The sequence below is a fragment of the Pongo abelii genome, chromosome 13 (genome assembly GCF_028885655.2).
Source record: "Pongo abelii isolate AG06213 chromosome 13, NHGRI_mPonAbe1-v2.0_pri, whole genome shotgun sequence".
In the NCBI taxonomy this organism is placed as follows: Eukaryota; Metazoa; Chordata; class Mammalia; order Primates; family Hominidae; genus Pongo; species Pongo abelii.
The window spans coordinates 32,374,172-32,391,911 of record NC_071998.2 but is presented as its reverse complement, the minus strand read 5'-3'; the positions used below and the strand labels follow the sequence as shown (position 1 = coordinate 32,391,911).

The following is a 17,740-nucleotide window of genomic DNA, read 5'->3' as shown; positions in this document are numbered from 1 at the left end:
ACTAATGGCAAAGCCATTAAGTTTAAAATACAGTAGAGGTTGCACACTTAAAATGATACAAATTAGAGTTAAAGAAAATACAGAAAAATGTAAGGCCAAAGAAATTGTGTATCAATTCTAATAGAGGCAAATAATGGATTGGATAAGAGAATTAAATGATTTAAGAAAAATGTTAGGCTTTACCCAATTATCAGGAATAAGATTAGCTTACTAAATACCACAATTAAACAACTTTTTAAAGCTTTTCAATATATATTATCACTTTTACACCAATGGAAAAGGATGCTACGCATTGAAAATTCATATCTGTGTGTGTGTGGGGGTGTGTGTGTGTGTATGCACACATACATATATCTTTTGATTTTACATCTGAGTATTTTTCTAACTGATATTTCAGGAATCCATTACAAATAGAAAAAAATAGAAAACACTATAAAGCCCCTGGTGAATATGAGATAGATTGTTGTCAGAGTTCCTCCCTCAAACAACTCAGATTTTTAGGGTAGAATGCTTATCATTCAGACAAGAATCAAAGACCAACAAATTCACTGTTCTTCTTTCTCAAACTGTCTCTCAAGCACAACAGATGTTTGAGAATGTTGATTTAAAAACATACTTCCTTACCAACGCATTTTCATGAAATATACAAAGACTACACTGGCAACTACATAGATTCTCAGTATGAATTTTATACTAAGAATTATCTGCTTTGGATTAAACACAATGTAATTTAATTCTGATAACTGAGGTATTATAATTATCTTAGTTTAAGGATTAAAATTTGAAATTTGATCATAATTCTTATAAAGTCAGATGTGAATGTAGTCTGTTTCCTTGATTTTTAATATTTACATTGCATAAATATATTACATACTACTTGCATATCTGATGATACATAAGATAGATACTCAAAAATTAAGTTTATAGTAGAAAAAATTAGGATTTTTAATTTATCAATTCATCACTAAATAGAAATATAAACAAATTTTGCCATTCATGAAGATTTTCCAAACATTTTGTGACAAATTCTCAGTAAAAATCTATCCCTTTGCTAAAAATCTAGCAAAAGAGAAAATGGTCTTTTGGCACTGGGATCAAGGGCATGCTGCTAATAATTTTTCAGTATATACTGTTAATTTAATTTAGTAAATACCTTGATATTATCTTTATCATGGCAATACTTGTGAATTGACAAAACTATGTCTAAGAATATTTAAACATGACAAAAAATGTTTTCAAGTATTTTTCAAATATTCATAATATTCAAGATGTTTAGCAAAAAAGCTTATTCTACAATCTACGTAAGTACTCCTTTTATATTGCTTTCATTTCCTAATTTTTTTGTACAAGATACGATAAAGTGTACTTTTGTGAGTAGCAGCCATAAAAAATGTTTATTAAAAACATGCCAATCCCCCCTCACTAAATTCGTTTGCTAAGAAGATATACATTTTTGTCACTTATTTCTATAAACAGTAAGCCCTCTTTTCATTGCACAAGTAATTTGAAAGAATGAAAAGATAATGTCATTGTAATAAGGTATGGTACACAGCAGTTTTTATTTTAGATCATACTGGATCCTAGATCAAACTAAAATTTCTAGATTAGCGGTAAATGACCTGGTAACTTTTATTGCCCTTCGTTAATGAATAACACTTGACAACTAAGTAATGAAGAGGATATCATTGTATATCCTTTCTAAAATCAACTTTAGATTTTGAAGCCTCCTCTACGAGAGGCTTTTCTAAAAATCAACTTTACCCATTTCTTTAATTGCTACGTATTGTGATGTAACAAAACCTCTTTCACATTACAACATGATGCTTTATCAGTTATCAGCAGAGAACTTCATCAAGTGTGAAATAAACGTTAGCTTTAACCCAACTTATGAGCATTTTGTTTTCAGAATTTGCAATGCCTTTTAGGAATTATGCTCAAAAGTTACCCTCGTGTGTGTGTGTGTGTGTGTGCACACTTACATCCTATTATAAAAACGTTTTCACCAGTAACATTTACAATTTTTAGCATTCATTCATATGTACATATTTTAAGACAAAGTGTTTAAGAACTATGTAAACTAAATAATATGGCTGGTTGTTAAATATCCCCAATTTTGCGACAAGTGGTAATTATTTTTTAAACTTATATTTCATTATTCTTATTATGTAGGTTTTTCTCTCTTCTATTTGCTTCTAAGTAGTAAAAAGTGTCAATTTATTCCAAATTTATTTATCTTTGCTAATACATGTAAAGTCAAATAGAAGCAAGATACAGAAAGCAAGGGAAAAGTGTACGAAAAATACGCATCTACAATTTTCACACTTTGGATTATAATTCTCACAGATATTGAATTTACTTTTGTCAGGCCTCTGAGCCCAAGCTAAGCCATCATATCCCCTGTGACCTGCACTTACACATCCAGATGGCCAGTTCCTGCCTTAACTGATGACATTCCACCACAAAACAAGTGAAAATGGCCTGTTCCTGCCTTAACTGATGACATTATCTTGTGAAATTCCTTCTCCTGGCTCATCCTGGCTCAAAAGTTCCCCTACTGAGCTCTTTGTGACCCCGACTCCTGCCTGCCAGAGAACAACCCCCCTTTTTCCTTTACCTACCCAAATCCTATAAAACGGCCCCACCCATATCTCCCTTTGCTGATTCTCTTTTCGGACTCAGCCCGCCTGCACCCAGGTGAAATAAACAGCGTTGCTGCTCACACAAAGCCTGTTTGGTGGTCTCTTCACACTGACGCACATGAAAGTTGGTGCTGTGACTTGGATAGGGGGACCTCCCTTGGGAGATCAATCCCCTGTCCTCCTGCTCTTTGCTCTGTGAAAAAGATCCATCTATGACCTCGGGTCCTCAGATCCACCAGCCCAAGGAACATCTCACCAATTTTAAATTGGGTAAGTGGCCTCTTCTTACTCTCTTCTCCAACCTCTCTCACTAGCCCTCAACCACTTTCTCCTTTCAGTCTTGGTGCTACCCTTCAATCTCTCCCTTCTCTTAATTTCAATTGCTTTCATTTTCTAGTAGAGACAAAGGAGACATGTTTTATCCGTGGACCCAAAACTCCGGCGCCAGTCACAGACTCGGGAAGGCAGCCTTCCCTTGGTGTTTAATCGTTGCAGGGATGCCTCTCTGATTATTCACCCATGTTTCAGAGGTGTCTGACCACGCGAGGATGCCTGCCTTGGTCCTTCACCCTTAGCAGCAAGTACTGCTTTTCTGGGGGGCAAGAACCCCCCAACCCCTTCTGTCCATGTCTCTACCCCTTCTCTGCTTTTCTGGAGGGCAAGAACCCCCCAATCCCTTCTCCTTCACCCTTAGTGGCAAGTACTGCTTTTCTAGGGGGCAAGAAGCCCCCAATCCCTTCTCTCCATGTCTCTACCCCTTCTCTGCTTTTCTGGGGGCAAGAACCCCTGGATCCATTATTTCCACACCCTGACCTCTTATCTCTGCACCCTGATCCCTTATTTTCACGCCCCGGCCCCTTTCCCGCTTTTCTGGAGGGTAAGAACCCCCGAACCCCTTCCCTCCATGTCTCTACTCTCTCTTTTCTCTGGGCTTGCCTCCTTCGCTATGGGCAACCTTCCACCCTCCATTCCTCCTCCTTCTCCCTTAGCCTGTGTTCTTAAGAACTTAAAACCTCTTCAACTCACACCTGACCTAAAATCTAAATGCCTTATTTTCTTCTGCAATGCTGTTTGACCCCAATACAAACTCGACAGTTGTTCCAAATAGCCAGAAAATGGCACTTTCAATTTTTCCATCCTACAAGATCTGAATAATTCTTGTCATAAAATAGGCAAACGGTCTGAGGTGCCTGACGTCCAGGCATTCTTTTACATATTGGTCCCTCCCTAGTCTCTGTTCCCAATGCAACTTGTCCCAAATCTTCCGTCTTTCCCTCCCACCTGTCCCCTCAGTCCCAACCCCAAGCGTCGCTGAGTCTTTCTAATCTTCCTTTTCTACAGACCCATCTGACCTCTCCCCTCCTCCCCAGGCTACCCCTTGCCAGGCTGAGCCAGGTCCCAATTCTTCCTCAGCCTCTACTCCCCAACCCTATAATCCTTATATCACCTCCCCTCCTCACACCGGGTCTGGCTTACAGTTTCTTTCTGTGACTAGCCCTCCCCCACCTGCCCAGCAATTTCCTCTTAAAAAGGTGGCTGGAGCTAAAGGCATAGTCAAGGTTAATGCTCCTTTTTCTTTATCCCAAATCAGATAGCATTTAGGCTCTTTTTCATCAAATATAAAAACCCAGCCCAGTTCATGGCTTGTTTGGCAGCAACCCTGAGATGCTTTACAGCCCTAGGCCCTAAAAGGTCAAAAGGCCGTCTTATTCTTAATATACATTTTATTACCCAATCTGCTCCCGACATTAAATAAAACTCCAAAAATTAAATTCTGGCCCTCAAATCCCACAACCGGACTTAATTAACCTCACCTTCAAGGTGTACAATAATAGAGTAGAGGCAGCCAAGTAGCAATGTATTTCTGAGTTGCAATTCCTTATCTCCACTGTGAGACAACCCCCAGCCACATCTCCAGCACACAAGAACTCCAAATGCCCAAACCGCAGCTGCAAGGGGTTCCTCCAGAACTTCCACCCCCAAGAGCTTGCTACAAGTGTGGGAAATCTGGCCACTGGGCCAAGGAATGCCCACAGCCCGGGATTCCTCCTAAGCCGCGTCCCATCTGTGCAGTACCCCACTGAAAATCAGACTGTTCAACTCACCTGGCAACCACTCCCAGAGCCCCTGGAACTCTGGCCCAAGGCTCTCTGACTGACTCCTTCCCAGATCTTTTCAGCTTAGCAGCTGAAGACTGACACTGCCTGATTGCCTCGGAAGCCTACAGGACCATCACAGACGCTCTAAGTAACTCTCACAGTGGAAGGTAAGTCTGTCCCCTTCTTAATCAATACGGAGGCTACCGCTCCACATTACCTTCTTTTCAAGGACCTGTTTCCCTTGCCTCCATAACTGTTGTAGGTATTGACGGCCAGGCTTCTAAACCTCTTAAAAACTCCCCAACTCTGGTGCCAACTTAGACATACTCTTTTAAGCACTCCTTTTTAGTTATCCCACCTGCCCAGTTCCCTTATTAGGCTGAGACACTTTAACTGAATTATCTGCTTTGCTGGGCTACAGCCACACCTCATTGCTGCCTTTTCCCCCAGTTCAAAGCCTCCTTCACATCCTCCCCTTGTATCTCCCCACCTTAACCCACAAGTACAGGACCCTCTACCCCCTCCTTAGTGACCGATCATGCACCCCTTTTCATCCCATTAAAACCTAATCACCCTTACCACGCTCAATGCCAATATCCCATCCCACAGCATGCTTTAAAAGGATTAAAGCCTGTTATCACTCGTCTGCTACAGCATGGCCTTTTAAAGCCTGTAAACTCCCCTTACAATTCCCCCATTTCACCTGTCCTAAAACCAGACAAGGCTTACAGGTTAGTTCAGTATCTGCGCCTTATCAACCAAATTGTTTTGCCTATCGACCTTGTGTTGCCAAACCCATATACTCTCCTATCCTCTATACCTCCCTCTACAACCCATTATTCTGTTCTGGATCTCAAACATGCTTTCTGGATCTCAAACATCCCAGCCTCTCTTCGCTTTCACTTGGACTGACCCTGACACCCATTAGGCTCAGCAAATTACCTGAGCTGTACTGCCGCAAGGCTTCACAGACAGCCCCCATTACTTCAGTCAAGCCCAAATTTCATCCTCATCTGTTACCTATCTCAACATAATTCTCATAAAAACACAGGTGCTTTCCCTGCTGATCATGTCCGACTAATCTCCCAAACCTCAATCCCTTATAAAACAACTCCTTTCCTTCCTAGGCATGGTTAGTGCAGTCAGAATTCTTACACAAGAGCCAGGACTGCACGCTGTAGCCTTTCTGTCCAAACAACTTGACCTTACTGTTTTAGCCTAGCCCTCATGTCTGCGTGCAGCGGCTGCCACTGCTTTAATACTTTTAGAGGCCCTAAAAATCACAAACTGTGCTCAACTCATTCTCTACATGTCTCATAACTTCCAAAATCTATTTTCTTCCTCATACCTGACACATATACTTTCTGCTCCCTGGCTCCTTCAGCTGTACTCACTCTTTGTTGAGTCTCCCACAATTACCATTGTTCCTGGCACGGACTTCAATCTGGCCTCCTACATTATTCTGGATACCACACCTGACCCTCATGATTGTATCTCTCTGATCCACCTGACATTCCCCCATTTCCCCATATTTCCTTCTTTCCTTTTCCTCACCCTGATCACATTTAGTTTATTGATGGCAGTTCCACCAGGCCTAATCGCCACTCACCAGCAAAGGCAGGCTATGCTATAGTATCTTCCACATCTATCGTTGAGGCTACCACTCTGCCCCTCTCCACTACCTCTCAGCAAGCCGAATTAGTTGCCTTAACTCAAGTTCTCACTCTTGCAAAAGGACTACGCGTCAATATTTATACTAACTCTAAATATGCCTTTCATATTCTGCACCACCATGCTGTTATATAGGCTGAAAGAGGTTCCTCACTATGCAAGGGTCCTCCATCGTTAATGCTTCTTTAATAAAACTCTGCTCAAGGCCGCTTTACTTCCAAAGGAAGCTGGAGTCATTCACTGCAAAGGCCATCAAAAGGCGTCAGATCCCATTGCTCTAGGCAACGCTTATGCTGATAAGGTAGCTAGACAAGCAGCTAGATTTCCAACTTCTGTCCTTCACGGCCAGTTTTCCTCCTTCATATCAGTCACTCCCACCTACTCCACCGCTGAAACTTCCACCTATCAATCTTTTTCCACACAAGGCAAATGGTTCTTAGACCAAGGAAAATATCTCCTTCCAGCCTCACAGGCCCATTCTATTCTGTCGTCATTTCATAACCTCTTCCATGTAGGTTACAAGCCGCTAGCCCATCTCTTAGAACCTCTCATTTCCTTTCCATCCTGGAAATCTATCCTCAAGGGAATCACTTCTCAGTGTTCCACTTGCTATTATACTACCCCTCGGGGATTGTTCAGGCCTCCTCCCTTTCCTACACATCAAGCTCAGGGATTTGCCCCTGCCCAGGACTAGCAAATTGACTTTACTCACATGCCCCAAGTCAGAAAACTAAAATACCTCTTAGTCTAGGTAGACACTTTCACTGGATGGGTAGAGGCCTTTCCCACAGGGTCTGAGAAGGCCACCGCTGTCATTTCTTCCCTTCTGTCAGACATAATTCCTCTGTTTGGCCTTCCCACCTCTATACAGTCTGGTAAAGGACCAGCCTTTATTAGTCAAATCAGCCAAGCATTTTTTCAGGCTCTTGCTATTCAGTGAAACCTTTACATCCCTTAAGGTCCTCAGTCTTCAGGAAAGGTAGAACGGACTAATAGTCTTTTAAAAACACACCTCACCAAGCTCAGCCACCAACTGAAAAAGGACTGGACAATACTTTTACCACTTTGCCTTCTCAGAATTCAGGCCTGTCCTCAGAATGCTACAAGGTACAGCCCATTTGAGCTCCTGTATAGACGCTCCTTTTTATTAAGCCCCAGATTCATTCCAGGCACCAGACCAACCTAGACTGTGCCCCAAAAAACTTGTCATCCCTACTATCTTCTGTCTAGTCATACTCCTATTCACCGTTTTCAACTACTTATACATGCCCTGCTCTTGTTTACACTGCCAGTTTACACTGTTTCTCCAAACCATCACAGCTGATATCTGCTGGTGCTATCCCCAAACTGCCACTCTTAACTCTTAAAGTAAATAAATAATCTTTGATGGCAGGACTATGCTGAATCTCCTTAGGCACTCTCTAATTAAATGTCCTAGGTCCTCCCAATTCTTAGACCTTTAATACCTGTTTTTCTCCTTCTCTTATTCCATTTCTCAATTCATACAAAAACGTATCCAGGCCATCACCAATAATTCTAAATGACAAATGTTTCTTCTAACAACCCCACAATATCACCCCTTACCACAGAATCTTCCTTCAGCTTAATCTCTGCCACTCTAGGTTCCTACGCCACCTCTAATCCTGCTGGAAGTAGCCCTGAGAAACATCACCCATTATCTCTCCATATCACCCCTAAAAATGTTCACTGTCCCAACACTTTACCACTATTTCATTTTATTTTTCTTATTAATATAAGAAGTCAGGAATGTCAGGCCTCTGAGCCCAAGCTAAGCCATCATATCCCCTGTGACCTGCACGTACACATCCAGATGGCCAGTTCCTGCCTTAACTGATGACATTCCACCACAAAACAAGTGAAAATGGCCTGTTCCTGCCTTAAATGATGACATTATCTTGTGAAATTCCTTCTCCTGGTTCATCCTGGCTCAAAAGCTCCCCTACTGAGCACCTTGTGACCCCCACCCCTGCCTGCCAGATAACAACCCCCCTTTTTCCTTTACCTACCCAAATCCTATAAAACGGCCCTACCCCTATCTCCCTTCACTGACTGTCTTTTCGGACTCAGCCCACCTGCGCCCAGGTGAAATAAACAGCGTTGCTGCTCACACAAAACCTGTTTGGTGGTCTCTTCACACGGACGTGCACGAAAACTTTGAAGCAGGCATTTTGCTATAGTATCTCAATAACATTTTTATAACATGTTGAGGTAGATCTTACGTTCATTTTACAAATGAGAATACTAAGATTTGGAGAGCTTAACCAATTTAAGCCTGAAGTTACAATGTAATAGCAGTAAGGTGGACAAACGTTTTTTTCCGTTCTCCAATTCCTACTGACTCCTAAACATATTTTACAGACATGGGTCTCTTTAACAATGGGACATGCTCTGAGAAATGCATCACTAGGCAATTTCTTTGTTATGTGAACATTACAGTGTACCTACACAAACTTAGAAGGTATAGCTTACTACATACCTAGGCTATATGGTAGAGCCTATTCCTGCTAGGCTACAAATTTGGAAGCATGTTATTGTACTGAATACTGCTGGCAATTACAACGCAATGGTAGTTGTGTATTTAAACATGTCTACACATAGAAAAGGTACAATAAAAATAACAGTATGATAATCTTACAGGACCATCATCATATAAGCAGTCCATTCCTGACTGAAATGTTGGTTAGGCAGTACATCACTGTATTTCTTTCATTCTTAGAAAATGAAGTGAAGGGGAATATAATTTATTTTTATATACCTACCTCTTCTCAACGAGTTCCTTATATTTTTTGGCCATAGGGGAAGATTCTAATATTCACATCTAATATCAATTACCTTTAAGCAAAATACAGTGTCTTCATAACCCAGGACTTGAAAAATCACAAAACTTGTTTTCCTGGTACATTGTGTCAGGCCTCTGAGCCCAAGCTAAGCCATCATGTCCCCTGTGACCCACAGGTACACATCCAGATGGCTGGTTCCTTCCTTAACTGATGACATTCCACCACAAAACAAGTGAAAATGGCCTGTTCCTGCCCTGATGACATTATCTTGTGAAATTCCTTCTCCTGGCTCATCGTGGCTCAAAAGCTCCCCTACTGAGCACCTTGTGACCCCCACTCCTGCCTGCCAGAGAACAACCCCCCTTTGACTGTGATTTTCCTTTACCCACCCAAATCTTATAAAACGGCCCCACCCTATCTCCCTTCGCTGACTCTTTTCGGACTCAGCCCACCGGCATCCAGGTGAAATAAACAGCCTTGTTGCTCACACAAAGCCTGTTTGGTGGTCTCTTCACACGGACACGAGTGAAACACTGTTTTGTAATATATAATATTTAAAACTTTTGGACTATGCCATAACTAGTATATTTTATTCCTTTGACAATTCTATTCATGATTTTTTCCCCTGAAATGTTTTCCATCATTGAAACACTCTTGGACCTATGATTTTTTTATCAGGCACAATGGGATCCTCTTCATTACTTAGTTGGCAAAAGTGTTATTAACGAGGCGCAATAAAAGTAACTTTAGGACATTTATTGCTAAACTAGTCACTTTTTTGTGCCATTGAAATAACAACTGAAACTTAAATCACTTTGTTAGGGGAACTTTTGATATACAAGTAATTTATAATTTCTTAAAAGTCCTTAGTCAAAATAAGGCAAATTATCTACGTACTAATTAAGCTAAATGAACATTATACATATTAAAATGTTTAGACTACCTAATCTTTATATTATTTTAAAAGATCACTGTTACATAAAGCTAAAAGAACATGATAGTTTACTAAGGACAACTAAAACCAGATTTAAGTTAGTATATTCATATACCAAGGTATCTTTTAAAAAATAGAAAAATGTAACACACTTCAAATAATACTCGCTGGAACCTTTCAGATAATTTTTAATGCACCAGATTTATTTACCATTTCAAAAGATCACAATATAGGCAGATACCTTAAAAACTCTCTGGGGGCAAACAAATCAGTATATATTAGATGTACAGGGACTGCAGCCAAGACAGGCATGAGTTCCTAGGTTATAAATATCATCTTTATAAAAAGTGGGTATTTTATAGGACATCCAAGTAAGACCGACTTATAAAAGCAAACACTGTACTTAAAATGTTGGCCACATAAGAAAAGAATAGCTGAAGGCTTTAGGGGATTGAAGAATGGATAAACTCAACCAACTAAAAACACATTACTCATCCCTCAGAACCAAAATACAGGAAAAAAAAAATACAACAGGTTCGCACAACATCCAGAAAAGTTCAGGGAATATGAAGTGTTTCTTGGCACCCAGTTCTTGCTGTTTTAAAATCCGTCTCTTCGTTGTTGCCTAGGCCTCTCTCCAGGGAAACTAGCCGGGGCAAGAGGCAGGGGAACTGTACATGTGGGAGGTCCTGAGGGCCCTTGCAATCATTCGGCCTCCGCCAAGCGGATGGCCAAGCGCCACCCGGAAGTGTCAGCTGGCGGGGGCGGGAAGGCACCGTAGTCCAAGGTATCCGCGGGCAGGCCGCGGGCCAGGGCGTGCGCGAGGAGCGGGGGTAAGCTGGGAACGGAGGAGGAGGGGCCCGCTGGAGGCTCCGCCTCTCTCTGGCTGCGGCCTCGGCTACAGCCAGGACCCAGAGGGCTCCGAGTCCCGGGAGCGGAGGCCGGAGTCGGGTTCCTGTAGAGGCTGCTCCTCCTTGTCCCCGCTCGGACGTGGTCCCCGCTGCTCGAGGTGCAGCTGCAGCAGGGCCCGGCGGTACATGGCCTCCAGCTTCTCAAGTCGGGCCCTCAGGGCCCTGGGGCTGCCCGGCTCGTCCTCTCGGCCGCTGTCTCTAGCCCTCCGGTTCGTGCTGGCCTCTTCAGGGACCCGGCGCGCCTCCGCGGGCGTCCCGTCGCTGCCTTCGCCAGGGAGCCGCAAAGCCTGACGGAAGAGGCTGCGGTTCTCGCGCTTCAGCCGCCGGTTCTCGAGCCGCAGCCGGGCGTTCTCCTGACGCAGCCGCGCGTTCTGCCGGTCCCACTCGTCCCGCGCACGGATGGCCTCCAAGTGGCTCGCCGCCAGGTCGGCAAACCGCTCCTCCAGCTGCTGTCGGGCGCCGTCCGCGCGGCCTCGCCAGCCCACGCTGCCGCCGCCGCTGGGGCTGCCCCCACCACGAGCCCGGCCCGAGCGGTCTGGCCCTCGGCTGGCCGCGGCACCGTCCCCGCCGCAGCAACTCCCGCGCCTAGTGGCGCCACCACGCATGCGCCACATCGGTCCCATCCCAACCGCGCCGCCAGCCCCGTGGGCTGAGGGGCCGCGCGCCCAGGGGCGGGCAAGTTCGGGGCCGGCAGGGCGGCCGGGGTGACGACGGAGGAGGAGAGGAGGTCGCGGGCGGCGGCTGCTGGCTTAGAGCCAAAGGAGGCCGGGAATTTGCCCAGACTGAGGCGTGTCCTGTCTCCTGTGGTGGAGCTGCCCCCTGGGCCTGCTATCTCCAGGCTGCGCTGACACACAGTTCCCCCGGGGAGTGCTTTGCTGTTCAGCCCTCCGGCTGCGCGGGAAAAAGCGTGTGTCCTCAGCTGAGTTGTGCCAGGGCGCTGCAGGAACTAGCCGTCCTCGCCCGCTCCGGAGTGCAACCACCAGTGGTTACTTTGCTCTTTACACGGCATTCTCAAAACTAATGATAATAGAATGATCAGTTCTGAGACAAAGCTATGGGGCAAGTTGAAAAGCTCTAAGTACTTCATTTAAAACCCAGTGGTTTAACCCACCCCTATGTTTAATAAAACATTAAACAGAATTGGGCTGAGCACCTGTCATGGGGTTTCCCAGTGGAAACACCTGGCTCTCCAAAGAATGCAGTCAATTCCCGATTTGTGAACAGCCAGGAATTCACTCTGTAAATTGTTCAGAACGCTATAGAAACTAGGTCATACTTAGTTGATTTGTTCAGGCCAACCCCCAAAACCTATGAAACAAGATGTGCTCTGTTTATTGAAGAAACTGAATACTTAGTTCCAAAGTTTCTGGGATCAAGGATGTACATATTATTGAATGAATCATTCCTTCTTGTAGGGTCTCAACCTACATAGTAACTGGATTATTGCAAAGTAATTTAAGGATTAGGTACTGACGCCAGAATCTCTTGAGCAAGTATGCCCTAGCAAGAATCTACATATTTAACAAGGTCCCAGAGAATTCTCAGGGTAACCAAAATTTCCAAACCACTGGAGCAAGTAACGAACAAGAAAAACATATAAGTACATACATGGGGGTCTTCATTTACCAGTACAAATAAGGGGAAAATAGTTAATTTTTTTGTACTTTTATATTGTTAGGCAAGATCTTAAGAGACCACAATACCAAATGTGTTCTCAATTATCTCATTTTATAACATGAAAGATATAATTTTGGAATTTCAAAAAATATAAATTTAGTTTTAAGAAGGACCACATTCCAGGCCGGGTGTGGTGGCTCATGCCTGTAATCCAGAACTTTGGGAGGCCGAGGCGGGAGGATCACAAGGTCAGGAGATCAAGACCATCCTGGCTAACACAGTGAAACCCCATCTCTACTAAAATACAAAAATTAGCTGGGCGTGGTGGCACGCCGCCTGTAGTCTCAGCTACTCGGGAGGCTGAGGCAGGACAATCGCTTGAACCCGGGAGGCAGAGTTTGCAGTGAGCTGAGATCGCGTCATTGCACTCCAGCCTGGGCGACAGAGCAAGACTCCTTCTCAAAAAAAAAAAAAAAAAAAAAGAAGGAGCATATCATTTTTGAGATGGAGTTTCGCTCTTGTTGCCCAGGCTGGAGTGCAGTGGCGCCATCTCTGCTCACTGCAACCACCACCACCTTCCAGGTTCAAGCGATTCAAGAAGGACTGTATCATTCTTAATTTACATTAAGGTTGAGGCTGCAAGACTGCTGTGAGCTATGATCACACCATTGTACTCCATCCTGGGCGACAAAGGGAGACCTATCTCAAAAAATAAGGAAGGGGGAAGGGATGAAGGGTGGGAGAAAGGGAAGTTTGGAAGAAAGGAAAGAAAAAAATGTGGAAAAAAATCGATCCAACAAAAAGGTATTAAGACTCATAAAGATTGTCTTATGTAGCAGTGAACATTTGTCTTACGATTTGTTAATGGAGAGTACACCAATCTTTCAAATATGACATAGAGACAATGTAATTTCTAAGTTGAAAGTGGAGTTGAGAAAACGGAGTGATTAAAATGATTAGTACTAAAAGCATATACTTGTATTTATTTTAATTTACCTAGAATAATATGTCAATAATCGTATACTCGAAGATGAAAATTACAGCTTTTCTGAGGATGGTAGCACAAAGAGTAAAAATGCTTCTCCACACTATAGTTTGTTAATGGTCTACATATAAAAATATTACTGGGCAAATAATATGTACCTATATATGAAAATAAAATGGCAAATATTTGGAAAATATATGGAACTGATCAAATTTAAAAGAAATGCAAGACTACAATAACACTTAAAAAAAATATAGAATAAGTATATAAGTGCTTGATTAGAAAAATAAAAGGTAGATTAGATACCTGTGCTGCTTTTTAAGACTGGGGGCTTCTGAACAGTAAAATTGCTTGCTTGCTAAATAGAAAAAAGTCTTAAAGCCCATAGGTCACTCTTTTCTGACAACTGGTTCATCATTGTTCCTTAAGCTACTCTTGCTCAAGAAAAAGAATTCTGCTTTAACAGTTTTAAAATTAAAAAGAAAACTTTCATGGACTACTTTCACTTTGCATTTAGGAAACTCTAAGACCAAAGATGATTTCTTGACTAAGGTTATGAAGTTTGAAGTAAAAGAACAGAAAAACGCAAGTACAGCAGTCCCTCTTATTTGTCGGGATACATTCCAAGATCCTCAGTGAATGCCTGAAACCTTGGATGGTAATGAACCCTGTATACACATACAGTCTTCCTTCTGTATTGGTGGGTTCCACACTGGTAGACTGAATCAACCACAGATCAAAAATATTTTTAAATAAAAATACAATTAAAAAAACAAAAATACAGTGTAACAACTATTTACATAGAATTTACAGGGCTTTGGTTAGTAATCTAGAGAGGATTTAAAGTATATGGGAGGATGTGTGTAGGTTATATGCAAATACTATGACATTTTATATAAGGTCCTTGAGCATATTATCAAGAGTCCTGGATCCAATCCCCCAAGGATGCTGAGGGACAATTGTACCATGTTTTTTTTCCAGTTGATAACTGACATAGCCACTGAGTGACTGATGGATGAGTAGGGTCAACAGCATAGATGCAGTGGACAAAGATGATTCACATTCCTATCAGGATGGAAATGGTGAGAGATTTCATTACATTACTCAGAATAGTGCACACTTTAAAACTTACGAAATGTTTTTCTTTCCTGGGATTTTCCATTTGATATTTTTGGCCAGGGATGACTGCAAGTAACTCAAACCATGGAAAGAGAAACCTCAGATAAGGGGGAGACTACTGTAAGTAATTTGGAATGCTTAGTTTTTCTATTTCCCCAAAACAACCCTTTTTTTCTTTTCTAAAATGGACATTTTTGTAAGTACTTAGTCTCCATGCCTTCTAGCACAAAACCAATGCCCATTGTCTAATTATTTGACAACTTAAATATCATATTCTAAAATTGATCTGCCTCCTATCTTAGGTAAAATAAAAAGTAAAAAGAACATAAGTTTACAATCATCATGCTTCTTAAAATAATGCCTCAAACCAACATTTTTGAAAATACGGTAGTTAAAAAAAGCTGCCAGCAAATTGGAGCTGGGACTGTTTTCTGCCTTGCACTTCATGCAAATATTTAGTATTTCTTACAACCATCTTTGAATAATAGCTGTTGAATTTATTGCCCCTTCCTTGTATCCCTCAAACAAGTTGTTCTTTCCAGATACTGTAGCTGTTACATATTTCTACATGTTGGCTTAAGAGGACCTATAGGTTGTTTCTTGTCTTCCTAGTTGATTTCTAATATTTTATTATCATGTTCATTTAACTCTCGTTTGCCCATTTTGAATCATATGTCTTATAAAGTAAGTCAAACGTTAAGGTAATCTGTGGCACATTCACACTGGAACAAGTCATCTCACATTCAATTTCTCTTTGTTGCTTTTCTAACATTCTATAATATCGCACCAAATGAATTCTGGAAAACAACTTTGATCAAGATCAATGAAATAACAATGTTATACTCAGTAGTCTGGCATTTAGGGCTATACACAATGTGGATGACCTGAGTATCTCTGTGCTTACCTTCCATTACTTTCCTGCTGGTCTGTTCACTCTCCTACCAAAAGTCCTCACATTCTTTTGTCTAGGAGTTTGGTTATAATGTATTACTATAGACTGACTACTGTAGGTCCAAAATTCATGAGTTGAACCCCTGACCACCAATGTGTCGGTATTTGGAGATGGAGCTTTGGAAAGTAATAAAGTTTTGATACATGTCCCCACCAAATCTCAAGTTGAATTGTAATCCCCAAATTTGGATGTGGGGCCTAGTGGGAGGTGAATGGATCATGGGGGCAGATTTCTCGTGAATGGCTTAGGACCATCCCCTTGGTGCTATCTTTGCAATTGTGAGTGAGTTCTTGTGAGATCTAGTTGTTTAAAAGTGTGTAGCACCCTCCCCGTCTCTTTCTTGCTCCTGTTTTTGCCATATGAGTGCCTACTCCCTCTTTGCCTTCCACCATTACTAAAAGCTTCCTGAGACCTCCCATAAGCAAATGCCAGCACTGTGTTACCTGTACAGCTTGCAGAACTGTGAACCATCTTCTTTTCTTAAAAATTACCCAGTCTCTGGTATTTTTTTTTTATAGCAATGCAAGAATGGCCTTATACAGAAAATTGGTACCAAGGAGTGGGACATTGCTATAAAGATACCTAAAAATATGGAAACAGCTTTGGAACTGGGGAACAGGCAGAGGGTGGAAGATTTTGGAGGGCTCAGAAGAAGACAGGAAGATGAGGGAAACTTTGGAACTTCTTAGAGACTGGTTTAAATGGTTGTAACTAAAATTCTGATAGTGATATGGACAATGAATCCAGGCTGAGAAGGTCTCAGATGGAAATGAGGATCTTACTGAGAACTGAAGCAAATATCACGTGTGTTATGCCTTAGCAAAGAGTTTGGTTGCATTATGCCCTTGCCCAAGGTACCTGAGGAAGTTTGAATATGAGAATGATGATTTAGTGTATCTGGTGGAAGAAATTTCTAAAGAGCAAAGCATTCAAGATGTGGCCTGACTGCTTCTAATGACCTATACTTAGATGCAGGAGCAAGTAAAGTACAGGATGCAGGAGCAAGTAAAGTAAAGAAGTAAGTTGGAATATATATTAAAAGGGAAGCACAGTTTGGAAAATTTGCGACCTGGCCATATGGCAGAGAAAGAAAAAGCTTTTTCAGGAGATGAATTCAACTGGGATGTGAAGCAACCACTTGCTGGAAGAACGTGCATAACTGAAACGAAAACAAGGGCTAATATTCAAGAAAATGGGGACAAGGTCTAGAAGGCATTTCAGAGACCTTCCCAGCAGCCCCTCCCATCATGGGCCCAGAAGCCTAGGAGGAAAGAAGGGTTTCCTTCCTCCTACAAAGAATGGCCCCACTGCCCTGTGCAACCTCAAAACACTACTCTGCACATTGTGGCTGCTGCAGCTCCAGCCTTGACTCAAAGGGCCCCAGGTGCAGCTCAGGCTGCCCCTCCACAGGTGCAAGCTGTAAGCCTTGGTGGTTTCCATATGGTGTTAGGCCTGCAGGCACACAGAATGCAACAGTTAAGGAGCCTTCGCAGCCTCCACCTGGATTTCAGATGATGTATAAGCAGGGGCAGAACTCTCACAGGGGACCTCTACTAGGGCAGTGTGGAGGGGAAATGTGGAGCTGGAGGCCCCACACAGAGTCCCCACTGAGGCACTGATTAGTGGAGCTGCAGAAAGAGGGACACCGTCCTCCAGGACCAGAATGGTAGATCCACTGGCAACTTGCACCATCAGTGTGGAAAACCTGCAGGCACTGAACAACCTGTGAGAGCAGCTACAGAGATTGTACCCTGCAGTGCCACGGGGGCAGAGCTGCCCAAGGCCTTTTGAGCCTTGCACCAGTGTGCCCTGGATGTGAGACATGGAGTCAAAGGAGATTATTTTGAAGCTTTAAGATTTAATGACTGCCCTGCTAGGTTTCAAACTAGCATAGGGCCTGTAGCCCCTTTCTTTTGGCAGATTTATCCCTTGCAGATTGGTCATGCTTACTCAATGCCTATTCCTTTATTGTGTTATGGAAGTAACTAGCTTGTTTTGGATTTTACAGGCTC

General features: G+C 42.6%; 1 protein-coding gene and 1 long non-coding RNA gene across 2 annotated transcripts in view; both read right to left on the bottom strand.

Annotated features, from left to right (window-relative positions):
* Window positions 1-17,740, bottom strand: part of LOC129047817 (uncharacterized) — a 1,037,663-nt gene that overhangs the window by 262,193 nt on the left and 757,730 nt on the right. The gene's annotated exons all lie outside the window — the stretch shown is intronic.
* TUSC1 (tumor suppressor candidate 1) lies at window positions 10,327-12,100 on the bottom strand. Its single transcript, XM_003780474.5, has one exon. The coding sequence runs from the start codon at window positions 11,676-11,678 to the stop codon at window positions 11,043-11,045; it is 636 nt and encodes a 211-aa protein (XP_003780522.3). The 5' UTR covers window positions 11,679-12,100; the 3' UTR covers window positions 10,327-11,042.

Coding starts and splice junctions, on each gene's coding strand:
- TUSC1 (XM_003780474.5), bottom strand. CDS start 11,678: ATGGGACCGATGTGGCGCATGCGTGGTGGCGCCACTAGGCGCGGGAGT.